Source organism: Micropterus dolomieu, linkage group LG16, assembly GCF_021292245.1.
Source record: "Micropterus dolomieu isolate WLL.071019.BEF.003 ecotype Adirondacks linkage group LG16, ASM2129224v1, whole genome shotgun sequence".
Lineage (NCBI taxonomy): Eukaryota > Metazoa > Chordata > Actinopteri > Centrarchiformes > Centrarchidae > Micropterus > Micropterus dolomieu.
This window is the reverse complement of record NC_060165.1, coordinates 9,982,127-9,997,324: the sequence shown is the minus strand read 5'-3', so window position 1 is coordinate 9,997,324 and position 15,198 is coordinate 9,982,127. Positions and strand designations below refer to the sequence as shown.

The window sequence follows — 15,198 nt, the reverse complement described above, 5'->3', positions numbered from 1 at the left end:
TAGCAGCCGATCGCAAGGTCTTTTTTCACAGGGAGAGAGCTTTTTCTACAGTTTCTACTTTTGTCCGTTTAAAGGTTTTTTCGTCTAAGGGACACATGCATTGGCCCCTCTTTAGCCTTTTTTGTCTTGTATATCATAAACAATCCTCTGAGATTCCCACAGTCTAAGGCAGAGATAGGAAAAAAGCTTGCTATGTTTTTTTCTGTGTGTGTGTGTTTGCATTTGTGTGCATGTCATCCAGATTCCAATTTTGCACATGGAGGGAACAATCGGTTACATTGTGTGTTGCTGGTCAGGAAAATCCAGCTTATTGAAATGAGACAAAATGAGATATCTACCATAAAAATAAAAATAAAACATTGTAGTCCAGTGATGTTTGGAAAGAAAGTTAAGTACATAATACTTTTTAGGTTGTTAAAATATTACTTTGAAAAGAATCACGTGTGAGTGTGTCTACGTATTGACTTATGACCTCAAGTCAGGAATGAGATTTACATTGAAACTACTCATACAAACAATAAAGACTCTATAGAAGCATGGATATCAAATTTATCTGTTTTAAGGCTACCAAAGAGTGAAGGAAAATGTTGTGTTGCAGTGATGTATGCATGTGTGGAACATCACTGCAATCTCTAACCTAGAGCTCTTAATAACCCTTCTCAACAGATTGGAGAGAGGGCAGAGTTCCTGAACAAGTCAGCACAGAAAAGGTAAAAACACACTTGAGCAACATCTGCCAGATTTTATTTTTACGGTAACAATGCATTCAGTTGAGTGTGTAAGCATTGCAGTCCTGTTTTGCTGAACAGGAAAAATGTAACCCAGAGTTGAAGTTTGAAGTTCACTTGGGGTTAGAAGTGATCTCAAAGCACTAAAGATGAAATGCTCAACCACACCGTGTATAATATATTTAAAAAAGTGTTCCCATGCTATGTTCGCTAACTATTTTCTTTTGCCCAGCAGCACGGTGAAGATGTCTCATTCTCCTGTGGTCTCCAAGATAGACAACAGGTTGGAGCAGTACACCTCAGCTGCTCAGGTTAGCATTTTTGTCATGGTACTTAGTTTTTATGTCCATACACATAAACATCAAAAGTATATCAAGACTATTAGTAACACAAATAAAACCAAAAGAAATACATGTTACAACATTATGTATCTATATACTTTAAAGTGAATGGTATTTATTTGCAAACTTATTGTAAACCAAATAGCAGAAGATAAGTAGATAAGATAAGAATGCCTACAAGCCCAGGTTTAGGTTTATCTCCATAAAAGGCTGTGTGCACTTTCTTTTTTATCTTACCAAAAGTATTGCATGGTTTTCAGTCAAAAAGACAATGGAAAACAAAATGAAACTCACGGATGTGTCGTTAACATCATGTGTCACATTGCAAATAACATGAAGGACAATTTGAAACCTGATTTGAACAACAAGACTGAGACATTTCTATAGAATCATGAATTAAATTACATATAGAACTGCCAAATAGAGTAATTTGCTTATATGATTCCACTCTTGGTTTGCTAGAAATCTGTGTCCTGAACTGGAAACACATTAACAGTTAGAATTAGCCATGCTAATTATTTTTGCATGCATGTTTCTGCATTTGAATACCAAAAGCAACCCAGTAACATTTCTCAATGCACTTTGAAGACTAGGGATTTGTAACAGTTATTATTAGCAAGCTCTTGTGTTTTTCTTATAGACAGCTATTTGAGCTTTGATCAGAAAAGCCATCCCTGCTATTCACCAGCTTAAACCCAACCACTTTGTCTTAGCAGAGAGAGAACAAGGAGTCTCGATCTCCTCGCTCTGGAGCGGTGGATCTGCCAATGGTCACCGACAGCATACGAAACATCAAGAGTATGTGGGAGAAAGGCAACGTGTTCACCCCGCCTGGAGGTGGCGGGGGCACGTTCAAGGTAAAGTGTGAGGATGTGACAAAGTTAATGAAACTTTGTGTGTTCCTATGTGACTATAGCCACGAGAGAGACAGAGAGAGGAAAGAGCCCAATTCACTGGCACTTCCTGCTTGTTGCTGATGACGACCAAGCTAAGCTGACCTTTGACCCTATCCAAACAGGAAGCAGCTGTGATGAAGACAGGCGTGGCGGGACGCATCAACGACTGGCTGAATAAAACCCCAGAGAGAGCCAAAACGTCAGGAGAAAGGCCAGCGGTAGGTCGTCGTTGTATCAACCTGTCACTGCTAGGTAGTACAGCTCAGGGCACTAAAGAGAAATCCTTAAAAAAAACAGCATCATGCAGCTGTGTTAATTGACCTGCATTATGGTGGTGATGGCGCATAGATAAGATGCTTGCCCTTGGTGTGGGAGAACTGGGTTCTATTCCCACTGTGAGACATCCACCATTGTGTCCCTAAGCAAGACACTTAACCCCTCGTTGCTCCAGAGGCGTGCGACCTCTGACATGTATAGCAATTGTAAGTCACTTTGGATAAAAGTGTCAGATAAATGTAATGATCCTTGTATACTTATATCAATAGCTTTTAACGTATCAAAGATGTACCTTAAATCTCAGGATTCACTTTAAAGGCTGTGATATAAAATTCTTTATCACCTTCTTACCATGAGCCATGGGGTCCTACATGAACTCACAATTTCCTCCCTTAGTTAAAAAAGTTTTAGTTTTTCACAGGAGTGTGTTTGTTTGTTTTTTCTGTGCTTTTCTCAGTGATTTAAAGTGGGCAGGGCCACAATGGTACAGTGTGATGTCACACACTTCCATACACCAATCAGGATTTAGCAAAATGATGACATTTTGCTAAATGAGATGACAGTTGGTGGGTTGTTTGGTCACCGTCAATCAAACCTGGTGAAACCACACCCACACAGTCCTGATGAAGCAGATTAGCCAAGAGTGTTGAACTCATCTTAAATAATACCTATAGATGTTTTTAATTTAATATTAGCTTATTAAGTCATCACTGTTAAATGTTACAGAGAAAAATGTATGGTTTGATGTTTTTAGGGTCTTTAAGTGATGTGTGAGCTTGTAGTAAAAAACAGAACTACGACATTAATGCAACATTTACTTTGTTCAAAACATTTTAAAAGCTCACTAATATGGATATTTGGCTTATGGATCAGCTGTGTATGGGAACAGTGATCATGTAACATCTGCATTCACTCCAGCAAACACTGGTCAACCTAATAATAGGCAAGGCAAGTTTATTTGTATATCACATTTCAAAAACAAGGCAATTCAAAGTGCTTTACATAAGACATAAAAGTAAGTAAATATAATTTAAAGGAGTTAAATAGGAAATAAAAACAGGGTAAAACAGGACAGTAAAAGTCACAGTGCAGTGTACGATATTAATCTACAGCCTTACATTTGATTTAATTAAAGGCAATGGTAAAAAGAAAAGTTTAAGCCTTGATTTAAAAGAACTGACAGTTTCAGCAGACCTGCAGTTTTCTGGGACTTTGTTCCAGATATATGTAGCATAAAAACTGAACGCTGCTTCTCCATGTTTAGTTTTGACTCTGGGGACAGAAAGAAGACCTGTCCCAGTCAACCTGGATGGTTCATAACGAAGCAGAAGATCAGAAATGTATTTTGGTAACCGTTCAGTGCTTTATAAACCAACAGCAGGATTTTCTGACAGACAGGAAGCCAATGTAAAGACCTCAGAAATGGAGTGGTGTGATCCACTTTTTTGGTCTTAGTGAGGACTCAAGCAGCAGCGTTCTGAATCAGCTGCAGCTGATAATAAACTGCAGTGTTGTTATTGTTATCATAATGTCACAATTACTGCTGGTCATGTACTGTTTTCAAATGATGCAGTGCAGCAAGTCAGGTTGTGATATTATCTATCTGGCACCACCTGGTGGTCATAAAGCGTCTGAGCTTGTTGCAGTCCACTCTTACATCTGTCATAATATACGGATACAGTACATATGGAAATTGTAGACTTGGCATCAGTATGCTATACAATGTCACTTAAACATTTTATCTTAAGCTTATCATAAGCTTTGCTAGCAGACAGAAAGCAAAATTGAGTCTTTTTTTTCGATGCTGCTCATGCATATCATGCCTCTCATCACTTCTACCTATATTTCACCCCAAATATTTATGTTAAAGTTTTCCATTTTGCAGATTATGGCTTTTGCTCAAATAGGTAACACACAGCAGGGAGACTTTGAATACAAGAAGTATTTCCAAAAGAGAGTACAGTATCTGACAAGTTCAAAAACTGGAACTCTTTTGCCATAGATGGTTGCTGTCCAGTGTTACAACATTAATACCTCTTCCCTGAATGTTACTGTGCGTTGTGATGGAGTGTCTCGAAAGAGGATTGACTCAGGCTCAAAGTGAGAGTGCTATTTTCCGCTTCCTCTAGACAAGCACCTCTCTGCTTGATAGTGTCTGTCAAAGTTTGCTCTCGCTCCTCAAGCTTTCTGTCCTCCACTGTCATTCCTCTGCTCTACATCCCAGGTACTCTGCCATTTGCCACAATATGACCACTATTTTCAAATTGACCTACAAATGCTGAGCACTCTGAGCACCGCTGATATGATGCTTTTCCTTTGCCCTGTTTTCTGTCTCTGTCTCTCTGACAGGACCTGAAGCCTGTTGACGTCACCAACAAGAGGAGTCTATGGGAAAACAAAGGCGCTTCTCCAACCAAGGTAGCTGTTATTCATTTGCGGTCTAGTATCACGAAGAAAGAGTACCAGTCTCACCCACTGGGGGGGAATCCAAGTGAACGTTTCACATCCTGAAGTACGCCCAGATGAAGGTTTAACTATGCCAAATTGGTTTGTGGTCTTGGAAGGATTTTCCGTGGTTTTTCATAGTTGTTGTCAATTAAGAGAACGTTTTCTTAAAGAGACTAAGTAGGAATATTAAAACAATCTCACGATACTTTGACCTTGGTGTGACAGAAATGGGAGTAACAATCACTTCTGTTTGTTTTTGTTTTAAAGAACTCTCATAGCTAGTTGACCTCACCATTCAATCTGGAATAAGCCTGGAGAGGTAAAGGAGTAATTGTGCCACGTTTCTTCAAAGCACTCATCACAGAATGACTGTGAATGAATGATCTGCTCTGTGTTGTTGGCAATGCTGTGCTCTGTTCTGCTGTGGTTGGACACTACTGAATCTTTTAATCACAATGATAATAACAGTTGGAGGCTAAAATTTGATGTTTATGATTTGACAAATGTGTCTTAATTTCATGTGATTTTGTGTGATTTCTGGCATAGTCTCTGTCCAAGTCACTTCACACACAGAGTTGTAGCATTTTAGAGGATGCAATTATCTGCATTTTGTAAATGCTGAGCAATAAATATCAACTGCTTTCCAAAATGCATATAGGGCATTTAGGAAAACCTCTTAACTTGTAAAGCATGTCTGCCAGATGTTCTAAGTGCTGTAAAATAAAAGAAACAAAGGAAAATATCAACAGAACCATAGTAAAGCAAATTTTAAAGGACTATGCTGTTGACTCCATTAACACCCATAACTTGTTAAAGGCAACTCATCAAAATACAGAAGATTACAATTTAGTGTAAACTCTGTGTCGTAAAAAAACCTTCAACAGTACGCCTGTTGTCCAACTGCAGGCTGAATGCTTTTCACAAATGGCTGTATCACATCACTGCTCATTCTTCTGTGAGCCACAAATCACTGCTCTCAGTCCAACTTCACTTGGCTTTATATTGCACTAATGGAGAAACTGTTTACAGCACTCTTTAGTAAGACACCTTGCTGAGTTGTGCAGTGGCAGTTTGACAGTATTGAATCTCTGTTATCACCTCACATTTTCAAACAAGTTTGACTAAACCTGACATGAATAGGTTGTCTTATCGTTATTTCTATACATAGATAAAACTGTGTTTGTAGAGCTGCTTAGTAGAAGTGAAACCCCATATTTAAAAATGAGTATGACAAGGATGTTATACCTTAGCATAAACTTTCCCTACTTCCTTCCTTCTTACTCTGGTAGTAGCAGCCAACAGCTGCAGTGCAGGCCGGAGGCTGTGGCCCACCACAGTGAGTAGTGGGGTTGGAGGGCACCAGGCGGTGGTCTGCACTGACGTAAAAAGGGCCCTGGACAGGAAAGGTGGCGGTTAGTGTCTTTGTCATTAGCTAACCATGCTATGCTGTGATGTCAGGGAAGGCAAGAGGAGCAGGATAACGACTGGTGAGGGAGATGTAGATCAGTTGAAGAGTCTGTATAGGTGGAGGCGTCAGAGCAGAAGTGGTTGTAAGCATTTTACACTTTGACCGGAAGCTTTGTAGGTATGCTTTGTTAACTTTCTGCATCTGTTTGCACCTTTGCTGCCTTATTACCTTCATGTCTTTATGTCTTGCAGGTGGCAGGCAGAGGGGAGACCAAATCAGTCGCCAACGGTAAGTTAGAAGTGTTGGCATCTAATGGCAGAACTTGTCAATGTGTGTTCAAGAAAACACACAAATGAGTGAGCAGGCATGCTGCAGTCGGGTGAACTTGTGGCTCCAAAATGTCAACTTTTCAAAACCTAAGAAACACTGCCTTGTCCTTAGCATTTTTTTTTTCATTTTTCGAATTGCTCTCAGAAACCAAAAGACAGGGGTGACCCCTGTCACACCAAAACACATGATCCCTCACTGGCTTCCAACCATCGAACCTTTTCAGTTATGTTTGTTAGGACAAATGTCCTAGGACAGTCATTTTTGCAGAGATTGGCAGTGTCTCCTTGTCGTTAAGTGAGTCATCTTGTCACTGTCTCTTTGATTTACACGACACCATGCGTCTCAAAACCAATAACTGGCCCTATCAGAGCCTACACTGCGGCCTTTTTCAGTTTGCCTTTTGGCCTTTTGCTCCACAGCGTTTTAGGATGCCACTTAAACATTGCTTGCTATTTTAAAATCAGATCTGAGTACAAACTCCTCCTCCTTTTGTTCCCCCCCAGCGGGCAGAAGAGGGGTTTTGGCCTTGAGGGATTCCGTACATATATGCGTAATGGGTTGCTTGCACACACACATAGACACACCACTTCACCTCTTTAAACCCCCTCAACAGCCCTCTCGACACCACTCAAACCTTTCAGCTTTTCCACTCATGTGCACGTCCACTTCTGCCGCTCAGACCACATTCTTGGCTCTAATAGACAGCTTCCAAAATAATGTTCACCATTTAGGAAATATATCTCTGGCTATGCTGAATTTAGAATGATAAGTTTAAACTAATATTTTGTTTGGCCTCTTGACTCAAAATGAACTATAGCAGTCTGGAAAACCGTATTCATGAAAACTATTAATTTATGATTATTGACAGTGTACTGAATATCTGTTGTATTACAATATAGAGTAATTTTATTGTGTACATTAGTACATAATTTAGAGTGCACAAAGTTTCAATCTGCTCCAAATGTGCTTCACTAAATTCAAAAGTGCAAAAATGTCAATGAAGAACTCATGTTACTTCACATGTTAGTAAATCAGACTCACATATCAAGTATCTCAAATAATTTGCAGTGATGTGACCTGTTTTGATATGTGGGTTTCGACCATGATGCTAATCTGCAGCCACGCTAGTGGCTCCATGAGGCTGTAGACTGTGAGGCACAGTAATGCTGACATGCTGATGTAGCATAACTCTTACCATGCTCAACTTCTTAGTTTAGGTGTTAACTTGCTAACATTTGCTAATTAGCACTAAACTAAGGAGGCTTACGAAAATCCCATTTGTTTTGTAGGTGTTTGGTCAGAAAGCATCATTGGATAAATTGACCTGATAATTTCATCCTAAGACACACATTGCTAGGCTGCTAGCATGGCTAAACACATGTGTACACGCTTGACGCTGTCTGCAGACCTATAATAGAGCCACTGAAGGACAATTTTTTTTATCTTTTACCAGGTATGGGACACTAATGTCTTGAAGGAGCCACTGAAGCTGGGGACCACGACAATCCAAGACTCTTCCTTTGACTTTGTCTTAAGAACCAAAAAAAATATTACACTCCTAAGAGGGACCCCAAGAAAACGAAGGGACAGGAGAGACGCTGTCCAAGCACTGTACCGAAACAGCATCATATTTTTGTACGGTTGCCACGTATAGTGCCTTTGCACAATGATTTTTGCTTTCTAAAAGAAACAAAATGCTGTGAAATTTGGACATTTATAATTTCTATTACTAATTACTTTATACAATCCTGCCAGGAAGAAAAAAACAAAAACAAATTAAATTTAGATTTATCTGATGTACTCCATGCTGATAGTTTTGATAGACACCGAGTAGATGAGTTAAAAGTTTCCACATTCCAAAGAGATGGGTGCAATCAGTTCTCTCCCTCATACAGTACAATTTCCATCTCTTTTTTTATTTATATTTAAAGCAAAAGCTTTACACATTGCTATTTTATTCAACGTTCACCAGTTCAGGATAGAAATATAAGCACTTCTAGAATTTAGCTAATTTCACTTTTATTATGTCTTACCAATAGTGCAGCAATGGTCTGAGTAATATATGTTAGCACATGTGATGTTTTGATTATGACCTATCATACTGTATCTTATATAACATCTTTATACTCATAACAAAAGGTATTTTTGCTTTTTTTTGTATCCAGAAAATATTTACCAACAAGGCAGTTAATTACGCTGGTGATAGGAGATAGGAGGCCATTATGACTTTTATTATCCTTTTATGTCATTTTATTTATGGTTTAATGTGTTTTGTCCTTTTCTATTTCTAGCTGTTTTTCTAGCTTGTGTACCTGTTTGATCACATTAAAATCTTCAGACATTCCTCTTAAAAAGCAGGTGCACAAGGCGCCTTCACTGCTTAAAAGCTGTAGGTTTTATAGGAAAACGACAAACCAACCCCCATTTTTAAGGCTACTTTAACTTCTTTATAGCCTCTATGCACACTCTTATGCTCAGCGATCATTCTCTAATTGAGGGCAAAGTTAAATCAGGGTGCCTAAGCATATAGCAAGATACTAGTACAATACAAGGATATTTACCACTACGTAATTCTTCTGGCCTAATGATTGCAATGAAAACATTTTTGACAGCTGAGGCACAGTACAGCCTCAAAGCAACTCAGTATGATATTAAGAGTTTTTTATTTTTTACTTAAGGTCTTAAGTAGCACATTCCCTTTCATAGTTTTTGACACAAGGTCTGATAATATTAACGGTTTGCCGGGGCATTAAATTGATAAATGTTACTGCTCATAAGTCTGACAATCACATTGCATGGCTCCTAAAAAGAGCAGGGGAGCTTGACCAAAATGCTTTTTAAGCGTGATTTAATGTGACATTTATGTTTTTTTAATACAGTGGTTTCATAATGCCATGTTGTTGTTTTTTTACAACCATGTGTCCATTTTATGTTTTTTAAAGTTCTTACATTTCCATGTTTAACCAGACACTTGTTGTTTGTGTAGCGCTAAGCCTATGCAAAACTCTGTAGTCACTCCCGGTGTCACAAGTGGGCAGTTTCCAACTGGATGAATGTTGCAAAACATTGTACCCTTGACTCAACAACAGCAATAAAGACATTGAGGTATTCTATTCCACATTGTTACGTTTCCTTCCATAACTCCACCACTCTACTATGAACCACATCAGAAAACTGCATATATCCACTGTAGCACTGAGTGTTTTTAAATAAGTTGATTATGAAGACATGAAAATAACAAAATATAATGTCAAATAAGTCAAAATACCTGAATACATCATTCATCATTATTGTTAGCTAAATAAATTTAAACTATAGGCTGCCTTCAAGTGTTGTGAAAATATTGTAATAATGAACAGTGTACAACTTAAATAAAGGATTGTATCATAATCAATGACCAAGATGTGGAAGAAGATTGATTGTAAGAGTCAGGCATTAATAAATTATGTAAAAATTACATAGCTTTTCTACTTTTCTACTTACATGCTCTGACTTCAATACAAAGCTGCTCTACGCTTTGTCAATTCTCCAAAGAACAATGACCAAAAAAACTTCTGCTTCTGATACAGTCAATCTTGACACCCTTGTTAACAGATTGCAGTGTGTTGGCCTCTCTGGCTCAGTGTTAGATTGGTTTAGGACTACTACACTAGCACATGTGAGGTCCCTTAAGGCTCCATTCTGGGACCTATGTTGTTCATTCTCTATGCTGCCAGTGGCAAATGTCAGAGAACACAGGATTAATTATCACAGTTATGCTATGATGACACACAACTGTACATCTCTTGAGAGCACCCAATGCCATCAGCCCTATTGATTAACTGGTTCACTGCATTGATCATATCATTTTGTGGATGTCACATAATTTCTTGAAACTGAACAAAGATAAGCCCAACTTTTTAATTATCGTAGGTTCAGATAGAGATTCTGTGCAACTTAAAATCCCTGGCACAAAGCGCCAAGCCCCCAGCAAAAAAAATAATTTGATTTGAATTTTGAATCTAACAGTGCAACTTTTTCGCTCCCTAGCAGATACTGAGAGACTTATGCATGCTTTTATCACTTACAGAATCGGGTTTATTGCCAGGTACATTTTCACATACAAGGAATTTGCCTTGGTATGACAGGCTTGATTACAGCAATGCTCTCTTTTTTGGTCTACCTAAGAAACCTATTAAGTTACAAATCATCCAGAATGCAGCAGCACGTGTACTGACTAATACCTTAAGGAGAGCACAAATCTCACCTGTCCTGAAGTACCTTCACTGGTTCATGTTCAGGTTCCTTTATTTATACCTGTAGGTAAATTACGTACCAGAGAAGAAGTTTAGGCTATTTCTCAACCATATAAACGATAACACCATACAAACAGAACAAGACACTAAAATCGCACTAAAACAATCTACTCCATCTTAATACTATTCATAAAATTAATCCGTACGGGAACAAAGCTGTTTTTATATTGTTTTGTTGTACACCACAGTACTATAAACCGTTGGACGGCAGATACTGGAACGCATAATACAGCGGATGAAGCTGGTCACTCAAAATTTAAATACTCATGCGCTGTACCTGCCTAGTATACAGCAAGGCTGGGTTCAGTAGTGGTTCCCCAATCAACATACTGGACCATTTCACAATCTGGTTAATAGAGTTTCGACTCTTTAACGTTAAGTTCCCATACCAAGATACCAGAGAAAAGAAGAGTACGGATTCAATAAAAGCACAATAAAACATAATCAACAGTTTTTTCTCAATTTGAAATTGACTCAGTTTCCTTAAAAAGAACAGATGTTGATGACCCTTTTTACACACCATTTCACAGTTGGCTTCAAAACTCAGCTTTGAATCAATGATTGTCCCAAGGTATTTGTAAATGGTTGCCTGTTAGTTTTGGAATATATTTTAAGATCCTTTTATTGGTGTACAAATAACTCAATAGACTAGTGCCTGAATTCTTTTTAGACATGCTTTTAATATATGCTCCCTCTTGATCACTCAGGTCCTCTGGCACTGGCCTTTTAGTTGTTCCCTGAGTGCGCCGGCATTTAGTGTCTATGGTCCTCACCTCTGGAACAGCCTGCCAGAGGATGTGAGGGCATCACAATCTGTTAACAAATATGTTAAAAAATATTAAGACATGTATGATTATTCCCTTGTATTACCATTTGTTTTCACTGTATTATTGTATTTTTGTTGTATTTCATGTTTTATCTCCATCCAAATAATACTCTGTGGTAGTACGAGTTGTATTTCCAATTTCTGGCCACAAAAGTAGCTGATAGCAAGGAGGCATTCCTCTCCAGGTATAACTCATCTTCTGCCTCCAACAATAGAACTGACGACCCTAACCAGTCATAGAAAAGATATGTGGTCACGTGATGGACAGGGCTGTATTAAGTGTGCTTATTTTGGTTGGGGAGGATGATTGAACTTGTGTATGTCTGGATGTGAAAGAGTACGACCCAAACTTTCTGCTAATCCCGACTCTTCCTTGGGGATACATACCGGAGGTAAGATCTGAGCATGACCTCTGGGTGCATGGCAACAAAATGATCAATAACATCTTGCATTGTGCCCGAATAGGCATTGAAATACAGTTCATATTTTGCTGTTTTTACTGGCTGTTTTTTTTAAATCTTGATTTGACAAAAACTTAAGGTCTGCTGAATTAAATATATAAACCTACTCAGCTTGACCTAGCTACTAAAGTCATGAATGCTGAATTAAATTGGCTCAGACGTTGCCTAAGTAGCCTCTTAAAGATTTTATAATGTCTTTTCTTTGATGTATTCTGATCTGAGCAGTGCATATACTGGTGATGAAGGTGCTAAGCTCGCCCCTGAGACTGTTGGTGATGGTAGCATGCTTTGGGCTTTGACTTAATACTGCCTAATGCCGAAACCAGCACCCGCATTACGCAACATTCCTGCCACTGTCGGACTGTGTGTTATTCCACAGTATCAGCCAGACAGGGACTGACCGCATGCATTAAAGCAAATACACTTTTAATACCCCAGCCATGACAGCTCTCATACACGGAATTCTTTCTGGGTTTCCAGTCAGTGCTTTTCTTCAACCAGATGGTATTCTTCTATTTCTCCTTTTTCAATCTTTCTCAGTCTCACTCACATTTCTCTCCTCTTGTCCTTGACGTCAGCTGCTCACTCTGATGACACAAGTAACAACCGCACAGGCACCCCAGCCACCACAATGTTTTAATTTGAGCAGACATGTAACAGAATTTAAACAGAAGCATGATTGTGGACAGGGAAGGTGTAAATATGGCATGCAGAGATTGAATGTGCAGCTGGCCTCTTTTGAAACGACTTGGAAAGAAAGAACAGGACCGGTAGCCAGCCAGGCAGAAGAAGGGAGGGAGGGTGAATCCGGGGATGTGGAGCTAATTTTCTTTATCCCAACAATGCCTATTCGACGTGCATATCAAATAAGTCACTATTACTACCAAAAACCTGAAACAAACTTGGTTTTCTCATAATGAATATGCTAAGAAGGAAGACAATGTCATGAGAGCCATTGTTACAAAAACGTTCCCCAAGCAGCAGCTGACCAAACCGCAACAACAAAAATAGCCTGTCTGAATGTGGGTCCCAGCTCACTGATTTACTGTGAGTATACTGAGGTGAGCCAAACCCATTGTCTGGAGGAGTAGTTCCACACCTGTTCAAAAGCACGTTCTGTTATTCTTAAAAATAGACCCTCGTTCTCCTCCCACTGTACTCTGTGCACCAGTTTTTATGATCTGCTGATTTATAAGCTGGTGGGAAAAAAACATGATCTATAACCATGTTCTCATATGATACCATAGCCTTGGGGTCAAGGTCAAGGGTACGGTGATGGATTCAATCCCTGTACCTTTGACCCCAAACACCCCAATGTTTTCTCAAATTAATGAGGCTGGGTTCTATTATGCAACAATTTGAAAAAATGTGCTTAAGAAAGATACTAAAGGGGGACTCCAGCGATTTAGCATTGCATTGCATTGAAATACTCTTATTCGCTTTTTTCTTTGCTAAGAGTTTGCTAAGAAGATTGATACCACCATCATGTATGGCCAGGAATTAGAGGTTATCTTAGCTTAGCATAAAGACTGGACGCAGGGGAAACAGCTAGCCTGCCAAAGGTACATATAGCTCACTAATTATCATATTATATTTTATTTGTTTAATCCATACAACAATAGAAGTGTAGAAACGTCAAGTGGGGTTTATGTGCTAGACTACTTCTTGGCTGGGGGCGGTGAGTTCCTGGAGTCAATGATGACACCACAAGGAGTGAACACAAGTGAGGACAATATACACTACTCAAAAAAAATAAAGGGAACACTAAAATAACACATCCTAGATCTGAATGAATGAAATAATCTCATTAAATACTCCTTTCTTTACATAGTTGAATGTGCTGACAAGAAAATCACACAAAAATTATCAATGGAAATCAAATTTATCAACCCATGGAGATCTGGATTTGGAGTCACACTCAAAATCAAAGTGGAAAACCACACTACAGGCCTATCCAACTTTGATGTAATGTCCTTAAAACGAGTCAAAATGAGGCTCAGTGTGGCCTCCACGTGCCTGTATGACCTCTCTACAACGCCTGGGCATGCTCCTGATGAGGTGCGGATGGTCTCCTGAGGGATCTCCTCCCAGACCTGGACTAAAGCACCCGCCAACTCCTGGACAGTCTGTGGTGCAACGTGGCGTTGGTGGATGGAGCGAGACATGATGTCCCAGATGTGCTCAATTGGATTCAGGTCTGGGGAACGGGCGGGCCAGTCCATAGCATCAATGCCTTCCTCTTTCAGGAACTGCTGACACACTCCAGCCACATGAGGTCTAGCATTGTCTTGCATTAGGAGGAACCCAGGCCCAACCGCACCAGCATATGGTCTCACAAGGGGTCTGAGGATCTCATCTTGGTACCTAATGGCAGTCAGGCTACCTCTGGCGAGCACATGGAGGGCTGTGCAGCCCCCCAAAGAAATGCCACCCCACACCATTACTAAGACACTGCCAAACCGGTCATGCTGGAGGATGTTGCAGGCAGCAGAACGTTCTCCACGGCATCTCCAGACTCTGTCACGTCTGTCACATGTGTTCAGTGTGAACCTGCTTTCATCTGTGAAGAGCACAGGGCGCCAGTGGCGAATTTGCCAATCTTGGTGTTCTCTGGCAAATGCCAAACGTCCTGCACGGTGCTGGGCTGTAAGCACAACCCCCACCTGTGGATGTTGGGCCCTCATGGAGTCTGTTTCTGACTGTTTGAGCAGACACATGCACATTTGTGGCCTACTGGAGGTCATTTTGCAGGGCTCTGGCAGTGCTCCTCCTGCTCCTCCTTGCACAAAGGCGGAGGTAGCGGTCCTGCTGCTGGGTTGTTGCCCTCCTACGGCCTCCTCCACGTCTCCTGATGTACTGGCCTGTCTCCTGGTAGCGCCTCCATGCTCTGGACACTACGCTGACAGACACAGCAAACCTTCTTGCCACAGCTCGCATTGATGTGCCATCCTGGATGAGCTGCACTACCTGAGCCACTTGTGTGGGTTGTAGACTCCGTCTCATGCTACCACTAGAGTGAAAGCACCGCCAGCATTCAAAAGTGACCAAAACATCAGCCAGGAAGCATAGGAACTGAGAAGTGGTCTGTGGTCACCACCTGCAGAACCACTCCTTTATTGGGGGTGTCTTGCTAATTGCCTATAATTTCCACCTGTTGTCTATTCCATTTGCACAACAGCATGTGAAATT

General features: G+C 40.1%; 2 protein-coding genes across 13 annotated transcripts in view; both read left to right on the top strand.

Annotated features, from left to right (window-relative positions):
- Positions 1-9,540, top strand: part of cald1a (caldesmon 1a) — a 62,294-nt gene extending 52,754 nt beyond the window's left edge. For 5 of the 8 annotated variants that reach the window (XM_046071659.1, XM_046071657.1, XM_046071654.1 and 2 more), the window contains 7 exons: positions 667-710; positions 964-1,039; positions 1,783-1,926; positions 2,088-2,183; positions 4,591-4,659; positions 6,349-6,385; positions 7,881-9,540. In XM_046071659.1, coding sequence (XP_045927615.1) covers positions 667-710; positions 964-1,039; positions 1,783-1,926; positions 2,088-2,183; positions 4,591-4,659; positions 6,349-6,385; positions 7,881-7,894 — 480 coding nt within the window. In that variant the 3' untranslated portion in view covers positions 7,895-9,540. Of the gene's footprint in view, positions 1-666; positions 711-963; positions 1,040-1,782; positions 1,927-2,087; positions 2,184-4,590; positions 4,660-4,956; positions 5,009-6,348; positions 6,386-7,880 lie in introns of all 8 variants that reach the window. The other 3 variants (XM_046071658.1, XM_046071656.1, XR_006828487.1) reach the window with 2 other exon arrangements.
- Positions 9,541-11,864: 2,324 nt separating this feature from the next.
- The window catches only part of tnnt2e (troponin T2e, cardiac), a 20,964-nt gene continuing 17,630 nt past the window's right edge, over positions 11,865-15,198 (top strand). For 2 of the 5 annotated variants that reach the window (XM_046071667.1, XM_046071665.1), the window contains exon 1: positions 11,888-11,940. The gene's annotated coding sequence lies outside the window, so the exon portion shown is untranslated. Of the gene's footprint in view, positions 11,941-15,198 lie in introns of all 5 variants that reach the window. The other 3 variants (XM_046071661.1, XM_046071666.1, XM_046071664.1) reach the window with 3 other exon arrangements.